At 66.5% G+C, this 16,895-nt stretch overlaps 3 protein-coding genes across 3 annotated transcripts; 2 read left to right on the plus strand and 1 right to left on the minus strand.

Moving 5' to 3' along the window:
* Nucleotides 1-742: 742 nt before the first annotated feature.
* On the plus strand, nucleotides 743-12,684 carry ESPL1 (extra spindle pole bodies like 1, separase). Its single transcript, XM_035572446.2, is given in 32 exon segments — nucleotides 743-779; nucleotides 1,478-1,565; nucleotides 1,656-2,699; nucleotides 2,816-2,920; nucleotides 3,024-3,144; nucleotides 3,349-3,485; nucleotides 3,657-3,850; nucleotides 3,967-4,209; nucleotides 4,404-4,548; nucleotides 4,643-4,784; nucleotides 5,567-5,706; nucleotides 5,794-5,928; nucleotides 6,015-6,134; nucleotides 6,308-6,479; nucleotides 6,624-6,752; nucleotides 6,843-6,999; nucleotides 7,352-7,461; nucleotides 7,608-8,707; nucleotides 8,709-8,912; nucleotides 8,987-9,365; nucleotides 9,475-9,633; nucleotides 9,835-10,048; nucleotides 10,173-10,354; nucleotides 10,438-10,565; nucleotides 10,639-10,761; nucleotides 10,840-10,995; nucleotides 11,069-11,239; nucleotides 11,336-11,440; nucleotides 11,563-11,675; nucleotides 11,770-11,853; nucleotides 11,925-12,089; nucleotides 12,375-12,684. Coding segments are annotated over 31 exon segments (6,660 nt in total). The 5' UTR covers nucleotides 743-779; nucleotides 1,478-1,484; the 3' UTR covers nucleotides 12,577-12,684.
* Nucleotides 12,685-13,483: 799 nt separating this feature from the next.
* On the plus strand, nucleotides 13,484-15,553 carry PFDN5 (prefoldin subunit 5). Its single transcript, XM_035572440.1, has 6 exons — nucleotides 13,484-13,602; nucleotides 14,203-14,305; nucleotides 14,459-14,490; nucleotides 14,698-14,772; nucleotides 15,111-15,216; nucleotides 15,300-15,553. The coding sequence occupies exons 1-6, from the start codon at nucleotides 13,531-13,533 to the stop codon at nucleotides 15,377-15,379; spliced, it is 468 nt and encodes a 155-aa protein (XP_035428333.1). The 5' UTR covers nucleotides 13,484-13,530; the 3' UTR covers nucleotides 15,380-15,553.
* Nucleotides 15,554-15,695: 142 nt separating this feature from the next.
* LOC118261560 (zinc finger protein 22-like) lies at nucleotides 15,696-16,889 on the minus strand. The gene is made up of 2 exons (XM_035572442.1): nucleotides 16,814-16,889; nucleotides 15,696-16,701 (listed from the first exon to the last, which is right to left on the minus strand). Exons 1-2 carry the CDS (start codon nucleotides 16,887-16,889, stop codon nucleotides 15,893-15,895), a joined length of 885 nt encoding a protein of 294 aa, XP_035428335.1. The 3' UTR covers nucleotides 15,696-15,892.
* Nucleotides 16,890-16,895: the final 6 nt, after the last annotated feature.

Consider the following 16,895-nt stretch of genomic DNA (forward strand, 5'->3'; position numbering starts at 1 on the left):
CTTCTCATCCTAACTCAAAACATAGCACCCTGCCAGCTACTGGGAGGAAAATTAACTCTGTCCTAACTGAAACCAGGACATGGGATACTCCAGGTTCACAACCTATCTGGTGCTTCACAGACAATGCATGGCCTTCAGTTGCGGGCCTGTTACTTTTCAAATTTCATTTGGCTTTTTACTCTTTGAAGTGGTAATGTTTTTTCACTTACCTGACTTGACTTGACACCGTGTTTTTTGCCGAGTTGCTCTAAGGATTCTGGTTGTCTGCGTTTTACAAGCTCTGCTAAGCTCCCGTACCGCTGCAAGCACATCTCCATGCCACCTTCCTTCCCTCTAAACAATGTAACTCTGCAAAAACAACAGGTTTATTCCCACACCCCCACTTATTTTTTTTTGTATCGCGTTCCCTCCCTGCGCTCAGGACCCCCCCATTGCAGGGAGTCCTTACCTGCCCCCCCTGTGCATGGGGTCCCAACTTGTCCCCCCAGTTACACAGGGTCCCTACACGCCCCCCGCCCCGCTTACACAGAGTCCTTACAAACCCCCACCCCACGTTACAGGGGGTCCCAACTTGCCCCCCCCCTTACACGGGGTCCCCATATTCCCTCCTCCCATTACACGCACCGCCCCCCGCCGTGCGCATGCGCGGAGCCGTGCGAGGACTACAAGTCCCGGCGTGCCCCGCGCGGGGCGGCCCGTCCTGATTGGCTGCGGCGCGGCTATTTGAACGGGGCGCGCGGCGGAGACCGCGCCCGTGCCTACGGGAAGCGGCAGCGCGGGTGAGGGGGTGCGGGGGGCTCGGGCTGAGGGGCCCGGGGGGGGCCTGCAGGGCCTCGGAGGGGGGCATCGGGGCTGGGGGCTGTAAGGTCGGGGCGGGGGGGCTTGAGGGTGTCCTGAGGGGCCGGGGGGGGCCTGCAGAGCCTGGGGGGCGGCTGAGGGGCAGGGGGGTCTCTGTAGGCCCCTTGGGGGGCTGAGGGGCAGGAGGGGGGGCACTGCAGGGCCGGCGGGGGGGTATGAGGGGTTGGGGGGGGTCCTGCAGGGCCTAAGGGGGGGGCTGAGGGGCGGGCGCCAGGGCCTGGTGGGGCCCTGCAGGTCCTGGGGGAGGCCGAGAGGTGGGCCCGGGGACAGCCCTTCTGGCTTGGGAGGGGGCTCTGAGGTGGGGCTGGGGGGGCCTCTAGGAACCGGGGGGGTCTTCGGGGCTCTAGAGGGGTGTAGGGGTTGAGGCCTGGTGGGGGGTATGTGAGCAGACCCGGGGGGGTTGGGGGCCCTGAGGCCTGAGGGGGGAGCTGGGGAGGGGGTTTGGGGGGCGCTCTGAGCACTGAGGGGGCTGCGGAGCAGTTCTGGGAGCTGCCCCCAAGCAGCAGGGGCTGTGGCAGGGATGTAAACCCGGGGGGGTGGGGCTGTGAGCACCAGGCCCCCCAGCACCCCCTTACCCTCCCAGCCCACCTCACCCCCCCCCCCCCCCGCTGCCCCCCAGGGCTGCCATGAAGCACCTCCGGGGCGCTGATTTTGTGGCGCGCACCGCCAGCAGGGAGGGCACTGAGGTGCTGCTGGCGGAGCTGTCGGTGAGTTGGGGGGGGGGGCCCAGCACTGCACGAGGGCTGGGACCTGCTGCTGGGGGGCCAAAACTCTCTTTCCATCTCCCCTCCCTCCAGCAAAGCCTCTCCCGCCCCCCGGGGCCGCCGGACGCTGCGCAGAGCACAGTGTGCGACCGAATCCTGCGAGCCTGCGTGCAGCGCCTGGGTGAGCTGGGGGGGGAGCCAGGGGGCTGCCCCGAGCATGCCACCAGCCTGCTGGGGCTGGCTGAGGTGGCCTGCGGGGGCTACGTGGCCTCAGCCACCCCCCCACCATCCCCCCTCTACCTGGAGAAGATCCTCTACCACCTGCTGCGCAACGCGGCTGCCGGGGGCTGCGGTGCTGCCCGCGAGCGAGCGGCCGAGCTCCTCCTCGCCCGCCTGCGCGCCCCCCAGCCCAGCCGCTCATCCCGCACTGACTTCGCTGCCATCGCCCGCAGCGGCTTTGTCGTGCTGTGGAACGGGGCGGACGGCCTGGGGGGCCGCCTGCGGGCCCTGCGCTTCCTCCTGCTGCTGGAGGATGAGGAGGAGGGCGCCCTGCTGCCGCTGGAGCCGCCCTTCTTCACCTCGCAGACGGCGCGCCAGGCGGCCGCCGCCACACTCTCCGAAGCTCCCCGCGTGCCACCCTCGGCCTTGCTGGGCCAGCAGCTCGGGGGCTGCCTCCTCACCCTGCGCCGGGACACGCCATGGCCCCCCAGCCTGCCGCAGGCCTTCTGCTTCTTCGAGCTGGCGTTGGAGCAGTGCCGGCAGCTCTGCAGGAGCGGCTGCTACGGCGAGGCGGAGGAGGCGGCGGAGGATGCCCGCCGCTTCTTGGGCGGCTCCGGGGTGCCGCTGGGCAAGCCCCTGGGCCTCCTGGAGGCTGCGGTGAGGCTGAGCCGGGCGCTGGCCGAGGGCTCGAGGCCGGCAGGGCCCCATCTCTCGCAGGCGGCAGCGGCGCTGGGCGGCGCAGCCGAGGCCTCGGAGCGTCTCCTGCGGCTGCTGGCTGAGGGCTGCCAGCTTGTGGTGTTGGCCCTGGGCGAGCACACCAAGAGGAGCCCACGGCAGCCCCTGGGCCGCGAGGACGTGCTCGGCCTCTACGCCTTTGTGGAGGGGCACTGCCATGTCCTCGGCCAGCTGCTGCAGAGGGTGAGGCTTTGGGAGTAGGGCTAGCGCCTAATGAGGGCTCTCCCGCTAATTGGAGTGGCCGGGGCGGGGGCTGTAATCTCACTGGTGGCCGCGCAGTCACCTCCTGCATTCTGCAGGTTCCCCCCGACGGCGCGAGGCAGAGGCTAGCACTGAAGCAGCTGCTCTACCACAGCCTCCAGCTCTTCACCAGCGTGGCGTACGACGCCTTCCAGTGCTCCCAGGTACCAGAAGCAGCGGTGCCAGTCCCTGGGGGAGCTCCAGGGGCTGCTCGAGCCACCCCAGGGGTGCTTCTGCAGTCCCCAACAGCCACCGTGTCCCCTGCAGGCAGCCGGGTGGCCAGGGCTGGAGCGGCTGACATCAGGCTGCCGGGGCACCGTGGCGCGGATGCTGGAGGCGCTGGAGGGGCTCCCCGACGCCGAGCGAGCAAAGTACCTCGATGTCACCGGTCAGTGTCCCCACACCTGGCTGCCTGGGGCGAGCATGCTCACGCAGCTCACTGCTGGCCCCTCTTTGCGCCCCTGGGAGCGTTTTGGGGGGCACCAATCAGGGGTGGGCTCCTCGGCCACCTGCAGTGCCTGGCTGGGATGAGGAGGATGGGGGATGTTGAATTTGCAGCACATCTTTAATGTTTCTCTCTTCCCTGCAACAGCATCATGCACATTTAAGCTGGCCTACATCTTCTACAACCAGAACCTTCACGAGGAGGCCAGCTCCGTCTCTGAGTTCTTCTGCCAGACGCTGGAGATGACGGATGCTTACAAATACTCGGAGGTCCCCCACGAAAGGGTGAGCGGTGTCCTGACCTTCTCAGCCCAAAGGGGGCCAAAGGCTTTGAGCTGTGGCCTGGGGGAGCGAAGGAGAGGCTGGGGAGCGGCTGGCTTCCCCCGGGAGGGGAAGAGGCTGCAGCTCGGCAGGCAGGCAGGGCACCGAAGCCGCTCCTCCGCGCTCTCTCTGCAGCTGCACAGATGCTTCAGGCTGCAGGTGGAAAGCTACCGAAAGCAGGGCCGGCTGGAGAGTGCCCTGGCCTCTGCTGTGCAGTGGCTGGCGGCGCTGCGGGGCCGCCTCGTGGAGCTGCTGGCCGAGCCCATCTCTCTCTGGGTCCGAGTGAAAACCGACGCCGTGAAGCATGGAACTGAGGAGCTGCGGCTGAGGTGAGGGAAGCCTGGCGCTGCCCCACGCCTGGGGGTGCCTCAGGGGGTTCTCACGAAGCCGTATTGCCGAGCCGGGCTCTGTGCGGAGCCCCCACGCGGCCCCCCCGCTCCACCAGGACCCTGAAGGAAGGCTTGGAGGGGCGCTACCCGGACGCGGGGACCTTGGTGGCCGTGCTCTTCGCAGAGCTGAAGGCGTACAAGGCCGTTCGTGCCGACACGGGGCAGGAGCGCTACAATGTCCTCTGTGACCTGCTGGAGATCTGCTCGGAGGAGAGCGGCCGCCTGCACGAGCGCGCCGTCGGCTTAATGGAGCTGGCACAGGTCTTGTGCTACCACAACTACGCCCGGCAGACGGACTGGTGAGTGCGCTGCCATGCCTGCGAGCCTGTCGTCCGTCCCTGCAGGCCCCTGGGGGGCTCTCGAGGGCCCTCAGCTAGGTTTAAGGGTTCGGGGTCACATCGCCCTGGCTGGTTTGGGTGCTGGTGATGTCCGCTCCTCCTCTTAAGGTGCGTTTTGGGGTGGAAGGCTGTGTTTTAACCCCTTTCTCTGACAGCTCCGCACTGGACTCGGTGCGCGAAGCCTTGCGGCTGTTGGAGGCGGTGCCCAGGAGCGCCCAGAACCAGGATCAGCTCCTCGATGACCGGGCACAGGCTCTGCTCTGGCTCTACATCTGCACACTGGAGTCCAAGCTGGAGGAGGTGCGTGGGGAGACGTGACCCCGCAGCTGCTGGGGTCATCCTGGGGGTCCCGCAGTGCTCCCCAAATGTCACTGCTGCCTTTACCCTGCCGCAGGGCATAGCGAGGGAGCAGAGAGCCAAGGCTCAGGGGCAGAAGAACCTGGATGACTTCGAGCCCAATGACCTCAACTACGAGGCGGGGCTGCAGGAGAAGGTCCTGTACGACGGCATTTCCTTCAACCTGGCGACAGAGTCGGGTGAGCGCGGTGGGTTCGGGCTGTTGGCGCTGCAGAAAAGGCTCCTCCAGAGCACCCGGTTTTGGGGTGGGAGCAGGGTTCCCCTCTGTGGTTTAACCCGGTCGGCAGCTAAACACCACACAGCCGTTTGCTCACCCTCCCTCCACCATCCCAGAGAGAGAGGAGAGAATTAGAAAGAAATGAAAGCTTGTGAGTTGAGATAAAGACATTGTATTAGCACAGAAAGAAAGGAAAATAATAATAGTGATGATAATACTGAAAATAATGTGTACAAACAAGTGATGCACAATGCAATTGCTCACCACCCGTGGACCGATGCCCAGCCTATCCCTGAACAGCCGGCCCCCCACCCTGTCTAGCTGCCCCTATAATCGTTCAGCATGACCCCAGATGGTATGGAATACCCCTCTGGCCAGTTTGGGTCAGCTGTCCTGGGTCCGTCCCCCCCAGCTCCTGCTGCACCCCCAGCCTGCCCGCTGGCAGGACAGAGCGAGAAGCTGAAAAGTCCTTGGCTTGGTGTAAGCACTGCTCTGCAGCAATTAAAACACCAGCATGTTATCAGCGCTCTTCTCATCCTAACTCAAAACATAGCACCCTGCCAGCTACTGGGAGGAAAATTAACTCTGTCCTAACTGAAACCAGGACACCCTTCCCAAGGAAGGGGGGGGAGGGCAATGGGGGAGGTGTGGGGAGGGAAGCGCCGGCCGGGAGATGCCTGCTGGCACGCCTGGCTGTGTCCTGGTGCCGCTGCCAAGCGGCTCAGCCCCGTGCCATGCCCTCAGCCCAGTCCAAGAGCCTGGACGAAGCCTTGGCCTTGTGGAAGCAGCTCCTGGTCTCCGAGGGTGTCCCAGCTGTGCGCAGCCCTGAGCAGACCGTGGCCTCCCTGCTCATCACAGCGTCTCTCTACAGGCTGATGGCCAAGGTAGCACTGCTGGGGCTGCCAAGGGGGGGCAGTGGCCTGCCCCCAGCATCATCCCTCGACACACCCATGGGTTTTTCTCACCCCCAGCCTCTGCAAGCCATGGAGAGCTACCTGCTGGTCCGAGCCCTGTGCGGCGCGCTTGGGGACAGCCTGGGCATGGCCAGTGCCCTCTGCCAGGTCACCAAACTGCTCCTCCAGCTCGAGTGCCACAGCTACGCCGAGGCAAGGCCCATAGGGGAGCAGCAGGGAGGGAGGGCAGCTCAGCTTGTCCCCGTAGCCCCAGCCCTCACAGGCTTGTTGGCTTCCAGCTCTTCCTGGAGGAGACAGAGTCCTGCTTGCAGAAAGCCGACAGCGGCAGCGATTCCTACCTGTTGCTGCAGCAAACCTGCCTGATGCTCCGCAGCCAGCTGTGCTGCGCCAGCAACCAGGTGGGTTTCCCCAGAAACCCTTTTCTGCCTCGTGTGTGGCGTTAGGGGGCAAGAGGAGACCTTAGCGGCTCTGTCTGCAACCTCTCACTGGCGGCCTGCACCCACTTTAGCCCTGGAGATGCTCCACGCGGTGACTGGTGCCTCCTTTTTCCCCTCTCTGCTGCCTCCTGCAGATTGAGGAGGGCCTTGTCCTCCTGCTGGAGGTGCTCCAGAACCCGGCTCTGCAGAAGGTGGCCAAGGTGTGGTACATGCTCCGAGCCCACGTCCTGCAGCTCACCGCCGTCTACCTCAGCCTGCCGCCTGCCCGCCTCTCGCCAGAGCTCAGGCAGCGTGTCTCTGTGCAGGGTGAGCCGCTGGGGCGCTGGAAACCCTCCTTGTGTGCGGGCAAAGCCCTGCGGAAACGCGGCTGTCCCCCGAAACAGCCCCGTTTTGGGGCTGGAGGTGGGTGCCGGGGGGTCAGCCCCGACACTCACGGCCGTCCTGGTGCAGGGTGGAAGACTCCTGAGACAGCTCTGGCCGAAGCCTACAAGCTTTTCCGCAGCATCATCCTCCTCCTGGTGGGCAGCGACGTGCTGGGCGCCCAGAAGCCGGCGGCGGAGGCGCAGTTCATGGATTGCGGTGAGGCACCGGTGCCGCGGGTGGGAGGACGTGGGCGCATCCCCCCCAGGGGGGAGCAGCGCTGGTCACCAGCCCTGTCCTGCGGCGCAGGGGACAACGTGCTGCAGAAGTGGCAGGTGCTGGCTGAGGTGCTGGGCTGCACGGAGTGCCTGGTGGCCCTGCTCGGCCGCGCCGAGGTGGTGTGCAGGGCCAAAGCCTTCTGCCTGGAGGCCGTCAGGCTGGCCACGAGGCTGCAGGCAAGCCGGTGGTGAGTGATCGTGCGGGGGGTGGGGGTGGGGGGTGGCCATGGCACTGGTCCTGGCCCCGGGGGGCTGCCTGGTGGCCCTGGGGGGGGTGGTGTCCTGGTGGCCTCGGGGTGGGAAGTGTCCTGGTGGCCCCAGGGGGGCTGTCGGGGTGCCTGGTGGCCCTGGGGGGGTGGGGTGCCTGGGGGTGCCTGGTGGGGTTGCCAGGAGGTCCCAGGGCAAGGGGGTGCCTGGTGGCCCCAGGGGGCGCCTGGTGGCGGTGTCCTTGCCAGCTCACCCATGAGCTCGTTCCCTGGTGCACGGTGCTGGAGCTGTGGCAGCAGGTGGTCTCTGAGGGCTGTCTTCCCCCCTTCCCAGGTGCGTTTCCTTTCTGGTGCTGAAGGCGCAGCTGGAGCTGCAGCAGAGCGACCTGGAGCTGAGCCACGCGGACCTGCAGCAGGCGCTGTTCCTGCTGGAGTCCAGCACTGGTGAGTCCCGGCTCCAGGCTGGGAGCGGGACTGGGAGCAGGGTGAGCCCCCGGCCGTGCTGGTGGAGCCGCAGCCGGGACCCTCCTGGGAAGCAGAAGCTGTGGTGCTGGCTGCCCGCATTCCTTCCCAAACTGCTCTGCCTGCAGAGTTCGACACCGCTGAGAAACAGCAAGGCCCCATGAGGATCCTGCCTAGGAAGGGCAGACCGGAGGGCAGGAGGCAGCAGGACCCCAGCTCTGAGCCCCCCGGGGAGGACGAGGGCTTCCTGAAGGGCCCTGCGCTGGAGTTCGTGGCCATGGTGAGCGGGCTGGAGAAGGCGGCCGCGCTCAGCTCCTCGCCGCAGCTGAAACCCAAGCCGAGGAGGAGGCTGGCCTTCCTCGCCCACCCCGCTGCCTGCCCCTGCTCCCTTTGCTCCGACCTGGCCCTCTCGACCCTTTGCCTCCGCTGGCTGCTCGCCTGCGCCCAGGGCGAGCTGGCAGCGGGCAGTGCGGCCGAGGGGCTGGGCCTGATCCTGGCCACCCTGCGGCGCTGTGGCGCCGTGGCCGCTCGCTTCGCCACCCTGCTGCAGGACAAGCTGGGCAGAGGCGGGGATGTGCCTGTGCTGGAGCTGCTGGATGACCTGGTGGCCACTGGCTACGCCGCGCTGGCCCTTCACAGCCTGGCCAGCCCCCGGCCCCAGGAGGAGCTGCCGGAGCAGCTGGAGGCCGGTTTGTCCTTTGTGGCGTCCTGCAGACCCCACCTGCCCAGCCTCGAGGTCTCCAGGGCCAGCCTCCTGCTTGCCAAAGCCGTGGCTGCCGTTTGCTGCCTGGCCACCAAGCACAGCGGATCCGTGGCCGCTATCTTCGCCACCCCTTGGGCTTGGCAGCCGCTCCCCCCGAGTCCCACCGAGCCCAACGTGCCAGCAGCCATGCTCAAGACGGAGAAGGCTCAGCCCCAGAGGGGCAGGAGCAAGGCGGCGCCGGCAGCGTCCTCGCTGCCCAAGCCCAAAGCGACGAAGACCCGGAGAGCAAAGCTCCCAGCTGTGGTGGATGCCAACCAAGCCTTCGTGCTCAGTGACTCCGAGGCTGAGCTGGCAGTGGCGCCTTGCACCCCGTGCCACAAAGCCTGTCCCCCCGCCAGGGCCCATGCCCGGAGGGCTGCAGCAGCCCCCATGCCCAAAGCCAGAGCGAAGAACCAGAGAGCGAAGCCCCCGGCCGCGGCGGGTGCCAACAACATCTTTGCTTCGGGCGACTCCGGTGCCGAGGTGCCCCCCCATCGTGATCCGGCCAGCGGCAGTGCCCCGCACCCCGCACCAGGTCTGTGCCCCTGCCAAGGCATGGGGCTGGGGGGCTGCAGCTGCCCTGCACCCCAGGGCTCCCTTCACTGTGTTCAGCGACTCCTCGCCGCCGCTCAGCAAGTCCCAGCTCCTGAAAGCACCCAAAGCCCGCAGGAAGGCGAAGTCTCGCCTGCCGGTAAGTGGGGAGGGAGGCGAGGCGGCCCCGAGAGGCAGCTGCAGCCCCGCCACGTCCACGTCCCGCTGCTGCAGGTGATGTTCAGTGACGACAGCGACACCGAGGATCCTAAATTGGGGCTGACCCCAGCAACCGGCAGAACCCTGGGTCCCAGCCGCAGGACGCTGCAGTCAGCATCCGTCTGCCGGAGAGCTCTGCTCCCCAAACTCTCGGGGATGGAGGGCTCCCAGCTGAGCTCCTCAGAGGACAGCAGCAGCAGCGCCCAGCCCCAGAGAGGGCGCAGGGCTGCGGGCACAGAGGAGAAGAGGCAGCGGGTGACCCGCAGGGCTCCAGGCAGGAGAGCCAAGGAGGAGCGGGAGCTTCTGAGAGCCATCGAGGAGGAGAAGGCAGATGAGGAGCTTGACATCAGCTTCGAGCTCTTGCGAGCCTCCAAGGAAGAAGAGGGAGCCGCAGGTGAGCTGTGGAATGGGGACTCACTGGGAGCCTTCAAGCGCCCCGAGCTGTCATGTAGTCACCGCTGTCCCCAGCCCCGGGGACCAAACAGCTCCGTCTCTCCCCACAGGCAGCATCCAGCCGCCCAGGCGCAGGCAGGAGGCTGCGGACGGGGAGCACGAGGTGCTGCGGCGCGAGGCCACTGAGCATGTCCCGGCAGGGTGGTGGCCGGGCAGCGGGAACCCCCTGTGCCTTGATGCCCTCTCCACTGCCCTGCTGGCTGTGGGAGGTGAGGGAGTGCGGGGACACGTCTCGGGAGCGGGGAACCGCGGCGTGGGAAGAGGCAAACAGCAAAGCTGGGGGCACCTCTGCCAAAGCATGTCCTTAAAGGGCAAACACCCTACAAGTGGAGGGGAAAGCAGCAGAGGGAGAGCCAAGGTGGCCGCGGGCTCGCTGCCTGATCCTAGTGGTGTTGCTTTGCCCCCTCCAGATGTTTCCTTGCTGGACACTGCCTGCGGGTTCCTGAAAGCTGCCTTCAACTGCATCAGTCACTGCCCGCCTGGCACGCTCTACAGCCAGCTCTGTCAGCTCCTGGCTCTGGCCACGGGTGACCAGGACCCCATCTCCACCGCCTATCTGCTGTCCGAGTCGGTCTCCGTCACCATGCGCCATCAGCTGCTCAGCATCGTCCACAGGAAGCTTCAGTAGGTCCCACGCCTCCCTGCTGGAGCCTTGCTGAGAAGGCGAAGGGGCTCAGCCAAACCCAGAGCCCTGGAGGGGTTGGTTTGGAGCAACGTTCCCCCCCCACAACCGCCTCTCCCGCTGTAGCAAACTGAAGAAGTCGGCGGCAGACGCGGCTGAGCAGCTCCGAGGGCTCTCCCTGCAGGAGGACGCTCCCTCGCGCGTTCACCACCTCGCCAAGCTCCAGAACCTCTTTGGCTTCAGTCCCACGGGTCTGGGGCCCCAGGAGCTCAACGGCTTCAGAGAGAAGCTGCAGCAGATCCCTGCAGGTGAGGGCTGATCCAAACAGAGCCCCGGAGGGTGCTGCCTGATGCCTTGGCCTCTCCTGAAGGTCTGGGAGTGACTTTTTCAGGAGTGACTGTCTGCGTGTTGACCCTTGTGAGCATCCAGCTCTCCTCCGTGGAGGACACGCTGCTGCTGACGCGGTTGGAGAGGGGCAGCACTCCCATCACTGTCCGCATCCCGACTGCGCTCACCAAGGTGAGGGAAGGGCTAGGAGTGGAGCAGCCAGGACGAGCCCGGGGCTGGAATCACGGCTCCCTTCCTCCCCCAGGCCCCGCTGAGCTCGGTGCTGAGCGACTTCGACACCATCCAGAAGGAGCAGAAGGAAACCAGCAGCTGCACCAACAAGCGAGACTGGTGGCTGTGCCGCTCCGAGCTGGACCGCAGGATGAAGGTAGGCGAGAGGCACCCGGTGCCCCCCACACCTGGGGGTGACACTTGGACCCCCCTGTGATTCTGTCATCTCTCGCAGAGCCTCATCGAGACCCTGGAGACGGAGGTGCTGGGCTGCTGGAAGGGAGCGCTGCTCCCCACCAGTCAGGAGCCCGCCCTGGCTGAGGAAGCCGCCCACCTCTTTGCCCAGCTCCATCCCTGCGGCTGGCGGGGCTTGGACCTGGCGCTGCTCAAGGTGCTGAGCTCCCCGGGCTGGGGCAGGGCATGGGGGGAGCTCTGCCTCCGCTCACGCCTGCCCCTTGCCGCAGGTCGTGCTGAACGCTGCTCCCCTCCTCGCCCCTGCTGACGTGCGAGCCCTGGCCGTGGGGCTGTGCCCGGCGCAGCCCTGCAAAGCGCAGCTCCTCCTGCAAGAGGCTCTGGAGAAGCGGAGGAGCTGCCCCCAGGCGCCTGGCGGCTCCCTTGTCCTTGTGCTGGATAAAGTGAGAGCCTGCCCCTGCCGCTTCTCCCTCAGCTCGGACGTTCGCTGCGTCACTCACGCCTTCCTCTCCTTCCTCCTCCTCCTCTTCCCCCTGCAGCACCTGCAGAAGCTGCCCTGGGAGAGCATGGCGTGCCTGCGCACCCTGCCCGTCACCCGCCTCCCGTCCCTGCACTTCCTCCTCAGCTACAGCCTGGCACAGAGGGTGAGTGGAAGGGGGGGACCCTGGCTCTGCGTGGGGCTTGGGACCCCTCGAGGCTGGTGCTGGGCTGGGGCTGACTTGTGATTTTTTTTTTTTTTTTTTTCCTTCCTTCTCCCCCCCCCCAGCAGGCAGGCTCTGTGCTGTGCCGTGGCATCAACCCCACCAGGACCTTCTACATCCTCAACCCCCAGAACAACCTCCCGAGCACCGAAGAGCGCTTCCGGAGCTGGTTTGAGAGGTGAGGAGCAATTGGGACGCACAGAGTGGGGAAGAGGGGGGGGAGTCCATGTCCGCTCCCCCCTTTCTATGACTTCTCACCTCCTCTCCTGCAGCGAGCAGGGCTGGAGTGGAGTCACAGGAGCCATCCCCAGCCAGGAGCAGATGCAGGCAGCGCTGCTGGAGCACGACCTCTACATGTGAGTGCCCGTGACAGTGCTGGGCCATGCCATCGTGCTCACCCTGCTCACCCTGCTCTTGTTCCTGGCAGCTATGCGGGGCACGGGGCGGGCGCCCGCCTGCTGGATGGGACGGCCATCGCCCGGCTGGACTGCAGCGCTGTGGCCCTGCTCTTCGGCTGCAGCAGTGCCGCACTGGCTGTGCGCGGCCGCCTCGAGGGCTCTGGTATCATCCTCAAGTACATCCTGGCCGGCTGGTGAGGCGAGGAGAAGGGGGGGGTGGCTTTTGGGGGGCAGATGGAGTCTTTGCCCCATTCCCTTCTTGCCTCTTTTTTGCCCCACTCCCCCCTCGCTGCTTTTTATTGCCCCCCTCCCCTGGCTTTTTCCTGTGCTGGTAAGCAGTAAGAATTCTCCTTGTCCTCCTCTCAACCCCGATCACTCTCATCTGACTGATCTGGTGCTGGAGAGGCGACGGGGGGGGGGGGGGGGGGGCGGGGCGTGGCACCCAGCTCTGCTGGCCTTAACACCCTTTTTTCTCCCAGCCCCCTTGTCCTGGGGAACCTGTGGGACGTGACCGACCGTGACATCGACCGCTATGCCGAGGCGCTGCTGCAGGGCTGGCTGCGGGCAGGCACCGGTGCCCCCCTCCTGCACTACGTGGCCCAGGCACGCCAAGCCCCCCGCCTCAAGCACCTCATCGGGGCCGCCCCTGTCGCGTACGGCCTGCCCGTGTGTCTGCAGTGACACCCCCTGTCACCCCCTGGCGTACCCCTTGCCCTGGGGAGGCAGCTGGGGGCTTTCCTACTCTTTTAATTTATTTTAATTCCGCTGGGTTTTATGTTCTGAGGTAATAAAGCTGTTCCCCTTGAACGTGGGTGGTGTACGCTTGTATCACGGACTCACAAAAGCATGAGGTGGGAAAGGACCGATGGGCTTCTCGAGTCCAGCCATCCTCCTCGCGCCACTACTCCCCATTAAGCTACTCCATCCTAACTCCTATCCCGTAGCACCACCTCCATGCACTTCCTGAACACCCCCAGGGACGGTGACTCCACCGCCTCCCTGGGCAACCCCTCCCAACGCCTGACCACTCTTTCTGCGAAGAAACATCTCCTAATTTCCGACCTGAACCTCCCCTAGCACAGCTTGAGGCCATTCCCTCTGGTCCTTAAGAAGAAGGCCGACCCTAGCTCCCCACAGCTTCCTTCCAGGGTGTAGGGACCATTGAGGCCTCCCCTCTTCTCCAGTCCCCTTTGTCCCCTGTCCCACAACTGGACCCTTACTTTTCTGAGGGGTCCCCTGCTGCCAGAGGTGTCTCAGAGCCCCCCCTTTCACCCTTGGTTTGTGAGGGAGACCCCGGGCCTCCCTCAAACAGTTGGGGGGGGGCTACTTGGTGTGCCCCCCATGGCTCAGAGGAGCTCCCTCTGCAGTGAGGATTCAGCCTCCGCTCCTGGGGGGCTGCACCTTTGGGTGCCCCCTCCTGGGGGGCGGCAACTTCTTTCCTTTGGGGGGGCAATGGGGTGCTGCCCCCTGGACTCCCCCTCTTTCTGGGACCCGGCACAGTCCCCCCTCTGCTACCCCCCCCCGGCCCCTGCTGCCTTTGCGGGTCCCCGAAACTTGGGGGGCGCGGGGGGGGTCCCGGGGGTCCTCCGGCCGCCGGGGGGCGCTGCGGGGCGGGGAGGCGCGGCCGGGCCCAAGATGGCGCAGGCCGTGAACGTGGCGGAGCTGAGCCTGCCGCAGCTGGAGGTGCTCAAGGGGCAGCTCGACCAGGTGGGGCCGGGGGGGGCTTGAGGGGCACAAAGGGGGCTGGGGGGGGGGCCAGGAGGGGTTGTGGGGCCCGGGAGGAATGTGGGGGCCTGGGGGGAGGTGTGTGGGGCGAGGCTGGGCCTGGAGGTTTGGGGGGGGACTTTTGCGGCCCCAGGGGGGCTGTGGGGGCCTGGAGGAATCTGTGGGGCACAAGGGGGGCTGTGGGGCTTACGGGGAGTGTGTGAGCCTGGGAGGAGGTGTGTGGGGCCAGGCTGGGCTGTGGGGCCCAGGGAGGATGCGTGGGGCCGGCTCGCCCACAGGAGCTGCGCAGCCGGGTGCTTCACGCCCGACGTCCCCCAGTCCCGTTTCCGCAGGGGGCACGGCTGGGGACAGCCCCCACTTTGGTGCCCTCCCCGGGACGAGGCCGTTCCCCTCCTGCTCCCCCTGTGCCCATCCCTCTTGGGCTCCAGGGCTCGCCCTCTGATCTCCCGTGGCTGGTTTGGGGCCGTTCCCAAAAACCAGCTCCGGAAGGGACCCTGCGGACCCAGCCCCACGAGGGCCCCCTCCGGCCCTCGGGTCCCCTCCAGCCATCCCCCCGCGGCCGGGCCGCGCGCTCTCTCCCAGGAGGTGGAGTTCCTCTCGTCCTCCATCGCCCAGCTCAAGGTGGTGCAGACCAAGTATGTGGAAGCCAAGGACTGCCTCAATGTCCTCAACAAAAGCAACGAAGGCAAGTGGGACCCCGAGGGGCCGATTTCCTCCCTCCTGGCTTCACCAGCTCTGTATCTCGCTCAAAGTCACCTGGGGCACAGAGGCAGCAACCTCTGTCCTTCGGGGCTCCCCTTGCCCTGGTGCTCACATGTCTCTGCTTGCTCTCCCACAGGGAAGGACCTGCTGGTGCCGCTCACCAGCTCCGTATCCTTTGCTGACCCCACACCATTAACACCCCGGGGGTCTTTAGGGCCGTCGGTTCCATCCCTCAGTGCTGTTGATCCAGCACAAACCTGCGCTGGTGGCATGGCGCGGTGCTGCCAGCGCCCCGGCTCTGCCCTGGCTCGGGGCTTTGCTCTGGGAGGTGCGTAACCATCCTGGTCCCCTGCTTTCCCTGACCGCCCCCGCCAGATGTACGTTCCTGGGAAGCTCTCGGACGTCGAGCGTGTCCTGATCGATGTTGGAACCGGCTACTACGTGGAGAAGGTGAGGGGTGAGCGCCGGGAGTGCCACAGGGCGGTTTGGCAATTGGGGAACTGCTCCCGTGCCTGTTTGCACCAACGGCCATTGGGTTGGGGCCGTTGGGGCTGCTGCTTCCCCATGGCGCAAGCAGGCTGATTTCTGAGCCCCGGAAGGGCAACGGGGCTCCCAGCGGGGTGCTCAGCACCTTTGCACGCCCCTGGGGGCTGCGCTGGTGTGCGCAGAGCACGGGCTTGGCCCCGGAGCAGCCGCCTTTTGGCGGCAGGTGATGAACGGGGCTGCCTCCGGCTGCGGCGTGCAGGATCTCAGCGCCCCGAGGCCGCTGTTGCCCTTTATCCGCTCAGACGGCAGATGATGCCCGAGACTTTTTCAAGCGGAAGATCGACTTCCTGACCAAGCAGATGGAGAAGATCCAGCCGGCGCTGCAGGAGAAGCACGCCATGAAGCAGGGTAAGGGCCAGCGCCGCCATGGCTCAGCACCTGGGGCCCCCCTGGCAGCCCCCTCACTGCCCCGGTGCCTCCTCTTCCCGCAGCCGTGGTGGAGATGATGAGCCAGAAGATCCAGCAGCTCACGGCCCTGGGGGCAGCGCAGGGTGCCACCACCAAGGCGTAGCCTTCGGCCTCGGGGGGCTGCCTTCCTCTGCATCATTGCTGGGCCGGGGGCACAGACTGCAGTGTGTCCCCTCCCCATGCTCCTCGCCTCGCCAATGCCCCAACCCTTCCCCTTTTTGTAGGCAGCCCCTCGCTGCCAGCGTGTGGAATAAATTGAGATGTGGGAACACCCCCAGCGCTGCCTGGTGCTTCTTGAACCGTGGGGCTGGGGGGAGCGCCCCCAAAAGCAACCGAGAAACTGCCCCGGCCCCTCCACCTCTCTTACACAGGGGTGAGGACGTGGCGGAGCCCCCCCAGCTCAACAAAACTCAGCCGCCTTCCCCCAACAGAAGTACTTTATTCTACAGCCGTGCCCCGGCCCCTCACCCCGGTGGCGGCTTCTGCCCTTGCCTCCTCCCGGCCCTGCGCTATGTACAACTGTGGGCTCCAGCCCTTCGCCAAGGGCGTCGTGGGCCTGAGCCCCGCGGCATGGGCAGCGCAGTCCGTCCATCTGCCCGCCCGCCCGCACCCTGGCTCAGCGCACGAAGAGCGGCTTGTGCACGCGCTTGTGGCGGTTGAGCGTGGCGCTCTTGGCGAAGCTCTCCCCGCACTCCACACAGATGTAGGGCTCGTGGCCGTGTGCCTGCGCCCGGTGCCGCTCCAGCTCGGCGCCGTCACGGCAGCTCTGCCCGCACTCGGGGCAGGCCGGGGGCTGGCTGCGGGCAGCGTGCACCCGCTGGTGCTTCAGCAGGTTGGTACTCTGGGCGAAGCCGCGGCCGCACTGCCCGCAGCGGTGGGGCCGGGCGCCTGAGTGGGTGCGCTGGTGCTTGATGAGGTTCTTGCTCTGCGTGAAGCTCTTCCCGCACTGCCCGCAGGTGTAGGGCTTCTCCCCGGTGTGGATGCGCTGGTGCTGGATCAGGTTGGAGCTCCAGCTGAAGCTCTTCCCGCAGTCCCCGCAGCGGTACGGCTTCTCCCCGGTGTGCGTGCGGCGGTGCTGCACCAGGTGCGAGTTCTGGCTGAAGCTCTTCCCACACTCCCCGCATGTGCTCGGCCGCTCCCCGGTGTGAGTCCGCTGGTGCCGCAGCAGCTTGGACCAGTGGCTGAAGCTCTTCCCGCACTCGTTGCAGATAAAGGGGCGCTGCCGCCCCCCCCGCAGCCGCCCCCCGCTGCCCTCCTGCTCCTCCTCGCCGTAGCCCCCTGCCGCTGAGCCGGCGCCAGCCCCCCGCCCCCCCCCCGCCCCCCGCCTCTTGCCCTTGGAGGCCAGGGGGCTGTGGGGGATGACGGTCTGGATGATCTCATGCGGCAGCACCTCATCCTCACAGTCGCTCACGATGCCATCATCAGCTGTAGGCCACAGAGAGGCTAGGGAGGGGGCTGGGAACCTCCCCCCCCAGGACTCTTTTCCACTCCCGCGGGGCTCTTTTCTGCCCCCGGGGCTCTGCGCCCCCCTCCTCACCGATGTAGACCCTCCGCACCATGCCTGCCTCGTCCGAGTCATGGAGCTCCACCACGCAGGGCTCCTCCTGCTCCATGGGGGC

Source organism: Cygnus atratus, unplaced genomic scaffold, assembly GCF_013377495.2.
Source record: "Cygnus atratus isolate AKBS03 ecotype Queensland, Australia unplaced genomic scaffold, CAtr_DNAZoo_HiC_assembly HiC_scaffold_167, whole genome shotgun sequence".
In the NCBI taxonomy this organism is placed as follows: Eukaryota; Metazoa; Chordata; class Aves; order Anseriformes; family Anatidae; genus Cygnus; species Cygnus atratus.

What these genes read in the sequence shown, in the direction of transcription:
- PFDN5 (XM_035572440.1), top strand. Translation starts at nt 13,531, where the DNA reads ATGGCGCAGGCCGTGAACGTGGCGGAGCTGAGCCTGCCGCAGCTGGAG. An exon ending in TGGTGCCGCTCACCAGCTCC is followed by an intron (nt 14,491 to 14,697) that starts GTATCCTTTGCT and finishes CGCCCCCGCCAG; the next exon opens with ATGTACGTTCCTGGGAAGCT. An exon ending in CCGGCTACTACGTGGAGAAG is followed by an intron (nt 14,773 to 15,110) that starts GTGAGGGGTGAG and finishes TTATCCGCTCAG; the next exon opens with ACGGCAGATGATGCCCGAGA.
- LOC118261560 (XM_035572442.1), bottom strand. Translation starts at nt 16,889, where the DNA reads ATGGAGCAGGAGGAGCCCTGCGTGGTGGAGCTCCATGACTCGGACGAG. An exon ending in GGTGCGGAGGGTCTACATCG is followed by an intron (nt 16,702 to 16,813) that starts GTGAGGAGGGGG and finishes TGTGGCCTACAG; the next exon opens with CTGATGATGGCATCGTGAGC.